We start from the raw sequence: 8821 nt of genomic DNA, 5'->3' as shown, positions 1-8821 counted from the left end.
TATAATTATAATATATAATATATTTGTATAAAGATCCCTTATTTTTAAAATGAAATATTCAGCAACTTTTTAGACGTTTTGACAAGACTTTTTACAAAAAAATTCCGAAAACATATTTAGAAAAATTTCCCAAGAAGCTATCACGTCTGCTTTAATATATATTTTGCTGTCTAATTCCTTTTGTTTCTTTTGCAAAAGGAGTCGAGGGGTTGACTTGAAGAGGCCTTGACGTCAAAGTCGTTACATCAGATCGCCTTAGATCACTTAGAAGTTGGAATCCTCTATTACCTAGCTCTTTCTTTCATTATTCCACGAAACTTCCTTTACCTCTTTTTAATATTGAAAATAACATTAGCTTTAATACTTTTTAACTCATTTTCTCTTTTGAGATAAGACTATGACACCTTGTGCTCTACCCTTTATAAACCCTATACTACCAAACTTCTCTTCCTCAAATCATCGCCTCTCCTCTCTTTCTTAGTAGTTGTACTGAAAAAACCCTTGAGATTTACTTCACAATATATATATAGAAATGGCAGCTAAAAGATTCTTTGATGACTCTGCTGATCCTGATTCCAACCATTCAAATTACAAACGCATGAGAAAAACACCTTCTTTTGCTTCGTATGTATCCTCATCATTAGTTATTTGGTTTTTTTACTTTTCAATATTTCAAGATTTATTATCTTACTTTTTTTTTTTTTTTTTTGGCTTTGTAGTGTGATTAAAGAAGTGGTGATGGTGAATTTCTTAGATAACTTCTGCTCAGCCTTGGAACCCATGCTCCGAAGAGTGGTATGATTTTAGATTAGACATTAGAGATATTTTTATGATGAATTTACGCTATATACACTAACAATGTAATTTTCTTTATACTATTATTGTGATTTAACATGTTATATCAGGTCATTTGTCATTTATTATAGGCTATCAACTAATACTATGAATAGAGTGATATACAATAATCTTTAAAGTGAAAATATATGTGCATAAAATTAAAACTCATTTTGATTCATAGATGCATATTGATGCAGTCAAAGAACCCGCTTGACTCTCTACCTAAATTAATTAATGAGTCTATACGCTATGAGTCATGAATACTAGTTCATCCTATTGTAATTAAAGAAATGTATATTTTAAGCTGCTTCCAAAAAGAATAGCCGATAAAATTTATATTTCTTTACTATATATATGTAATATATACAAGAAATATACATATTATATATATTCTTTTGGTTAGAGAATGCAATTAGTTTCGGCCGAACGATCAATTTTGTATTTTGTCCCTGTAATTTCTATTCTTATTCAATATCTTTGTTGAAATTATAGGTTCATGAAGAGGTGGAAAATGGACTAAGACGATGTTCTCGATCAATAGGGAGATCACCTTCATTAAGAATTAAAGCTATGGAACCATCAAACCTACGTTTGATATTCAACAAAAAGCTTTCTTTACCAATATTCACCAACAGCAAGATTGTGGATTCACATGGCCACCCTCTCCAGCTCCTACTTGTGGACGCAACTGGCGATTGCCTGGTTCCGACCACCTTAGCTTCTCCGATTAAAGTCGAAATCGTCGTACTCGACGGAGATTTTCCTATTGGAGAAAATGAAGCAACTTGGACAAATGAAGAGTTCAATAAGAACATAGTTAAGGAAAGGGTTGGAAAAAGACCATTGCTTACCGGTGAACTTAATATAACTATGAGAGATGGTGTTGTTTCCCTTGGTGATCTTGAATTTACTGATAATTCTAGTTGGATTCGGAGTCGGAAGTTTCGACTTGGTGCAAAGGTTGTTCATGTTGGAAAAGGTCAAAATAATGTTCGAATAATGGAAGCCATGACCGACTCTTTTATGGTTAAAGACCACCGCGGAGAATGTAAGTTATTAATTATTTTATTCTGTCAGTATATATAACTTTATTTTTTTTTTAAAATTAACTTGTTGAGTTACTTAGGCCACTTGAAGTTATTTTGTGAACCTTTAACTGAAAACAAAATCACTTGAAAACCGGGATAATATAATCCTTTTACAAGTAACATTTTTTTATTTTAGGGTATATTCCTTGTGTTTAGCTGAAAAGGAAGAAGTGCCGACGAGAAACATCACTTTGTTCAGTGATTTCTCTTGAGGCAAATAATCTAGGTCTTAACTCTTAAGTCAAACAGTGATATCTATACCTAACCCTAGTTACATAATCTGTGCACTTTAACAAGTAAAATAAATAAAAAAGATTTGGTCAATTATTCTTTCAATCGATCATCTAATACCAAGTCATATACTCCATTAATTAACAAGTATTAGATTGGGGTTTAAATAATTAATGTCTTCTTAGTCCATTGGTTAAGATATATAGTTCAAAGCATGTTATACTTGTTAGTTTGACATGTAAGGTATCTTTTAACTTGTCAATTCAATTACTTATTCAAAAACTTTAATCATTATTTTCCCGCTTCATGCTTATACAAAAGTACGTGAACACGTCATGTCCTCCTCCCCCCCCCCCCCCCCCTTTTTTTTTTTCCTCCCCTTCCTAAATCCTAAAAAATCATGTAAGCACGTCATTAAACCTAGACGTACATGCTTAAAAAGATTCTATCAGTTAGATTCATGAAATCTAATTGAACATCATTATTCGGTGGTATGTAGCTTTTCGGCTACGGGTTCAACTGAACCCATAACTTTTGATACGAAACATGAATTTATATGTCAAAAGCTATTAAAATTTTGATAAGTATTAGATTTGAACCCATAATTTGAACAGTATAATGAGTTCAATACCAAAAATCTTAAAAGCTAAAACCATTAAATTAAATCCTGGATCCGGCTCTATTTGTACTATAACCATATTTCATATATTGAAATTAATTTATGTTATCGCAGTGTATAAGAAGCATTATCCACCAGAATTGGGAGATGATGTGTGGCGTCTTGAAAAGATTGGAAAAGATGGAACTTTTCACAAGAAGTTAACTTCACAAGGCATCAAGACTGTACAAGATTTCTTGAAGTTGGCAAATATTGACCCAGAAAAACTAAGAAGGGTACGTATTACAAATTAATTAGTAACACCATTTCTCTAGGGACACAAATTAAAGAAAAAAAAACTAAAATCATCAATAAATAAGTATAATTTCTAACATAGGTTTATATATAGTAAAGGTCAGACTTCTTGATTTGAATCAAAATACATGTGACAATTTTTGAAGTATTACAAATATTAATTTTGAACCTATAATTTCAAAGAGCTTAGTATAATTAATTAAATTTAAATCATGAATTTATCTCTGACAGATACTTGGAAGCGGGATGTCGGAAAAAATGTGGGAGGTAACATATAGGCATGCAAAAACTTGTGAGATGGGCACCAAATTATACATAGCGAGAGGAACTACCTACACTCTCATCCTCAATCCCATATGTCAAGTTGTTAAGGCAATTATTAATGGGCAAATTTGCCACAGTCGAGAATTGCGAGGAATCCAAAGGGTAAGAAAAATCCTAGTTTTTTTAGAATTTTGTTTTAATGTTTAACACCCTGTTAAATATTATATATGCTAAACCTAAACATTTTTACTGATTTAAGAAATCTATTTATTCATTTATATTAGGCCTATATTGAGAAATTGGTGAAGGATGCCTACACAAATTGGAGTTCTTTAGAAGAAGTTGATGGTGGGCTGGTCATGAATGAACAAGCTCTACTTACTCAAGGTACCTTATATGCTTATATTTTAATCTTTTCCTTTTTTATTTGTTGTGTTATTATCTAATCTGATATAATATATAAACTTTGAGTAGTTAGCGAGCAAATATAAGAAAGGTATACTTGATTAATATCTATTCCCAATTGATACTGTTCTAAGTTTTAGTCCCTTATTTTAGTTGTACTTGCTAAAGATGATATGACAAATATTCTTCGGCTAAAACCTCATGAATTTGGATTTAAAAAAAATTGAAAAAAGTCAACCCGTTTTACTTGTATATTTTAGTATGACGTGTTTGTCACAAAAGACTAATTAAGTAATACTTCAATTTGACAATGTATTTAACTTTTATATATATACACACTATATAAAGCTTTTGTTTACACTATCAGCAGATGCAAACTAGTTATATCGAATTAATTACACAGTAAGCAGGGACGAAGCTAAAATATTATTTACGGGTTTGGACGAACCTGATATTTTTTACTTTGATCTTATATTTGTACAAGAAAATCTACTAAATATGTATAAATATTTAATTGCGAAACAAAGTTATGAGTTCTATTGTAAATTCAAATCCTATAAACTTAAAATTTTGGCTCTACCTGTAACCGCTAAGTACATAAAAGTTGAATTATTTGACAATTTGTTGTGTGCTTAACAGGAGAACAGAATGCCTATCAACAGCAGCATACAATGCGAAGGAGTACACTTGTAATTGCAAGTGGATCTGAGCAAGCAGTAGAGTACAATGATTGGAATATTGTTAATTCAACAAACATTTGTTCCCCCGTTGAAAATGGAGTTCGTTATATCTCAGAATCTTCTTCTGAAGGGGAATTACATTACTTATGAATTTTTAAGGAAAATAAAAAATCGAGAAAAAAGGAATCAAAGGGATGAATTTTACTGTCATGACGTTGATCTCGGGAGGTTTAAGTAAATTGACATAGACAGTGATAATTTATGTAGTCGATTCCAACTTAGTTGTGATTGAGGTGTACTTGTTGTTGTTATTGATGTACATACAAATTATGTATGAACCCAATCCACCAAACGATGGGATATATATATATTTATATATATAGGAGTTGTGCCGCCCCTTTGTGAAAGGATGTGTGGTTTGGCAATATTATCAGAAGTCTCTGAATTTTGTTTCTTTGTTTTTTGTAAAATCATGATTCTTGATATAGTGATCGATTGTTGTATTCCCATCTATTTGTTTGTTTAGTTTCAACTTTGTAATAACACAATACAATTTCCGAACAAATATTTGTATGAGTTGTATGTAGAACGAAAACATGCTTTTAGCCATATTTTAAATATGTTTCATAGAAGAAATAAGTGTTTATAGAACGACAATTTATATCTTATAAGCATTTGATGAATATATATTTCAATATACCTTTAATTTATAAAGTTTTTGAAAATAATTACTTCTGTAGAAACCTTTTCTTTTCTTGCCTAAGTATATGGATCACCTCAAAGGACAATTTATTCCAGTACTATAAAAGTAAAAAAAAAAAAAAGAACTTTTTTTTAGGTTAATCTTGTAAATTATCCAAATACCTTATACATCAGGGGATCAATTTTTTTTTTTGGAAGGATTAAAAAATTAATCTCAGCATGAGATCACATAATAAAAAAATGCAGTGTTTGGTTAGATGATTATGAAACTGCGCATTGCAAAGCATGTGTTTGTACCGTCGTTGATTCTTTGATGTTTTGTGAATATTTTGTCATTGGAACAATAATTTGTGAACAATCTGTAATACCCCATGTTTATATAAGGGCATATTAGTTCTTTTAGCATAACTTAAACTAAAATAATAATAATAATAACAAAGATGAATTAGGGCCAAGTCACTACGTTAGCACAAGTAAAAGGGATAGGGGGCAAAGTAATGGAGCTCGGCAGAGGCAAACTCACAGGAGCGATCGAAGGGAACGGTGAGGTGGGTCTGCTTCTTTCTAGCGAAGGGATTCATGAAGCTGGAGAACAAATTAGGTAATTAAATTCTAAATTTTTCCATCGTAATCTATTAGGGATTCCCTTTACTCAATACCTAGCATATTATTAGTTATTATTTCACTAATTAAGAGTAGAAACAAGACTAACAACTTAATTAAAATATTCTTATATAGCAAAATAATGAATTCCTATTAAATTGACTGAAGATTCTTTTAGGTTATACCGACACTCTAATGTACAGGCTAGAAATATTTAGTACAAATATTAATTGAGGGGAAGAATACAGCTTTTGTGCAGACGAAATATATTCTTCTTTCCTTATACAAATAGTTGTATCGATCGCAATGTAAGAACAAACAGAGAATCATTGCTCGGTTCCAAAGGAATAAAAATAGGGGAATTAATCTGATTTGAAGTATTGCACCAGCTATGTTGGAATTCACGGAGTTAATACATAGATTAGTTTTGTTACAAGTAGGTAGTTGAAGAAGTTGAACAAAGTGCCCGAGGTGGCGTGTTGGATATTTCTGCACAAGTATTGTGAGTAGTAATCTTACCGCAACTTGTGTTTTCATAACCTGCATGGTTTATACATGATTTTGCAAATAGTAATTTTTACCGAATGTTTGAAATTTGCATGTGGGACAAGTCTTTTACTTGATATGATACTGAACAGTTTACTTGAGATGTTTACAGTTATTTAAAATGTTCTCACCGTTACTAGACATGTTTTACTGTTATTTGAGATATGATTACTATTACCGAAATGGAATTACATGATTTGATAAGAATTGAAATGTCATGTACTATTTTAAAAATGCATTCCTATGAATATTTACTGCTTACGAAGAAAAGTATAAATGGGAGGAGACTTTGAAGGATCCCGTAGCTAACGTCGGGTTCGTTAGACCTGGTGCACCTTGTATTTACAGATTACCGATTACAGTTATAACCCTCGCTAGTGGTAGAACTAGCATACAATTATAGTTTTCCCTCGAGTAGGAATCTATAGTTATATTTGACTACTTTTACGAAGGAGTCCACACAGTGATACAGATTACGTGATCCTTTCTTGGTAACCTCTCAAACATAAAGATTTGCTATGAGACAGTATTTACCGAGTTTATTACCGATTTGTTGAATTGTTTTCTGTTACACGAAACACATGAAATGTCTGATTATATTGACCGTTTTAGAAAGGGCATTTTTATGATATTTTCGGTTTAATATACTAGCATGGTTAAGTGTTATTACTCACTGAGCTAGCGACTCACTCTCCGTTATTATTTTTACGGAGGCAGCAATAGATGCAGGTGAGGATTTCGTTAATTAGAGTACACGAGTTGACAGATTTTGGTGAGCCCCGCAGTTATTCGCGTGGGCAAGGATTGTTATTTATTTGTTATAGCTTCTTTCTTGAAACTCTTAGAGTCGCTCCATAGTCTTTTTTTTTTAGTATCATGAGTATTCTTTTATTGATATAGATTTGTGACTCGTATTAGACTTTCCTATTGTATTTTTGGAGATGGAGTTAGTATTAAATTGTTAGGAGTACTTCGTTGATGAGGATTATAACTTGTTTTGGTGGATATTGGTTGGTTGTGTTGTTAATTTCTAAGACATGTTTATTTTTGGATAATCCTAAAACAGAAGAATCTCTGTCCGATTTTTTATAAAATGCCGATGAGGCTTACTTGGAAGCACTCGCTCCTAAGTGTCGGTTATGATCCTAAATTGGGTCGTGACACAATCCCAAGCACATTTTACTTCAAAATACTTTTCAAAAAACTTTTTTCAAAAGAGAAAATATTTTGATCACTCGTCAACCACCCCCCCCCCCCCCCCAAAACTAAATTTCAAAATATGGGATACTGCGCCATTTTATAAATGTCTCCATAAGTCACTTAAATGTCACAAACTTGTTTACCGACATTTATTTTACATTTATGTTAAATATCGAAAATTTCAATATCGTTAATTTTGCGACATTTAAATTAATATCGGCAACTAACTACCGACATTTATTTACGACATTTTCAAATGTCAATAATTTGAGCTATTAACCTATCTCGTTTGTGACATGTATAGAAATGCCACCAAATTATTTTGTTTACTGAATATCTTTAACTGTTTCTCATGCCTTTTATTATGGATATCTGTCAAATATCATAGTCCTCTCCGACATCATCCAAGCAGTTGACCACAAAGATTTCCATTAAATAAATAAATAAAAAGATACGCTTGTAAGTTATGTACACATATAGAGCAAATATATAGTAACTTTTACATTATCATATTGTAATTTAATTTGTTATAGCATATTAGTGGAATACCATTTTTACTAAGTTTCCGATTAATGTTTATCATCAAAAGTTGAATAGCAACGCAAATGATCCTATTTGAAGGGGGAAAACATGGCTTGAAAGGTAGAGAGAAGCGATACAACGCGGCTATATATTGCAAATAAAGTTTGAATATGAAAGATACAGTATATGATGCTATTAAGAGTCAAATTAGTGACTAGACGAGTTTATATATTAATTGGCTTGGCAAAAAATTCCTAGAGTTTGTTTCATACGCGGAGCAAGCAACATCCATATGCAGATACTATGAAGCTTCTTCCCCCTCATTGTTCATCACTTTCCAAAAGTTATACTCACTCCGTTTCAATTTATGTAAATCTATTTCCTTTTTAGTCCATACCAAAAAGAATGACTCATTTTCTTATTTGGAAACAATTTATCTTTATGTAATGATTTATACCTATACAATATTTATGTGTCTTATTTTACACCACAAATTTAAAAATCTTCACTTTTTTTTTAAACTACGTGCTCAGTCAAATAAGTTCACGTAAATTGATACAGAGGGAGAGTATATAGTTGTACATATAACTAAATGTCAAACCTTCAGTTTGTATTCAAGCCTACTGCGCGCTTTATAAATTCATTTACTCATAGTTCACTAATATGCATTTTTATATTCGGGGACATAAAAAGACTCAAGATAATTTAGTGTGTTAATTAAGGTACAAGGATCGAACGTGTCTTTTGTACATACTAAGGGTTCGTCTGGAATGATGTATTATATAAAATAATGTATGTATTAGCTTTGTGTATAAATAATATCTTATTTG

General features: G+C 31.4%; 1 protein-coding gene across 1 annotated transcript; it reads left to right on the top strand.

The window, feature by feature from the left end:
* Positions 1 to 442: 442 nt before the first annotated feature.
* Positions 443 to 4983, top strand: LOC104086819 (protein SAR DEFICIENT 1-like). The gene is made up of 7 exons (XM_009591166.4): positions 443 to 624; positions 720 to 795; positions 1330 to 1885; positions 2890 to 3050; positions 3301 to 3495; positions 3618 to 3720; positions 4378 to 4983. The coding sequence occupies exons 1-7, from the start codon at positions 533 to 535 to the stop codon at positions 4566 to 4568; spliced, it is 1374 nt and encodes a 457-aa protein (XP_009589461.1). The 5' UTR covers positions 443 to 532; the 3' UTR covers positions 4569 to 4983.
* The last annotated feature ends 3838 nt before the right edge of the window (positions 4984 to 8821 follow it).

The sequence above is a fragment of the Nicotiana tomentosiformis genome, chromosome 12 (genome assembly GCF_000390325.3).
Source record: "Nicotiana tomentosiformis chromosome 12, ASM39032v3, whole genome shotgun sequence".
NCBI lineage: Eukaryota > Viridiplantae > Streptophyta > Magnoliopsida > Solanales > Solanaceae > Nicotiana > Nicotiana tomentosiformis.
The sequence above is the reverse complement of the archived record's forward strand: the minus strand, read 5'-3'. Positions and strand labels throughout refer to the sequence as shown.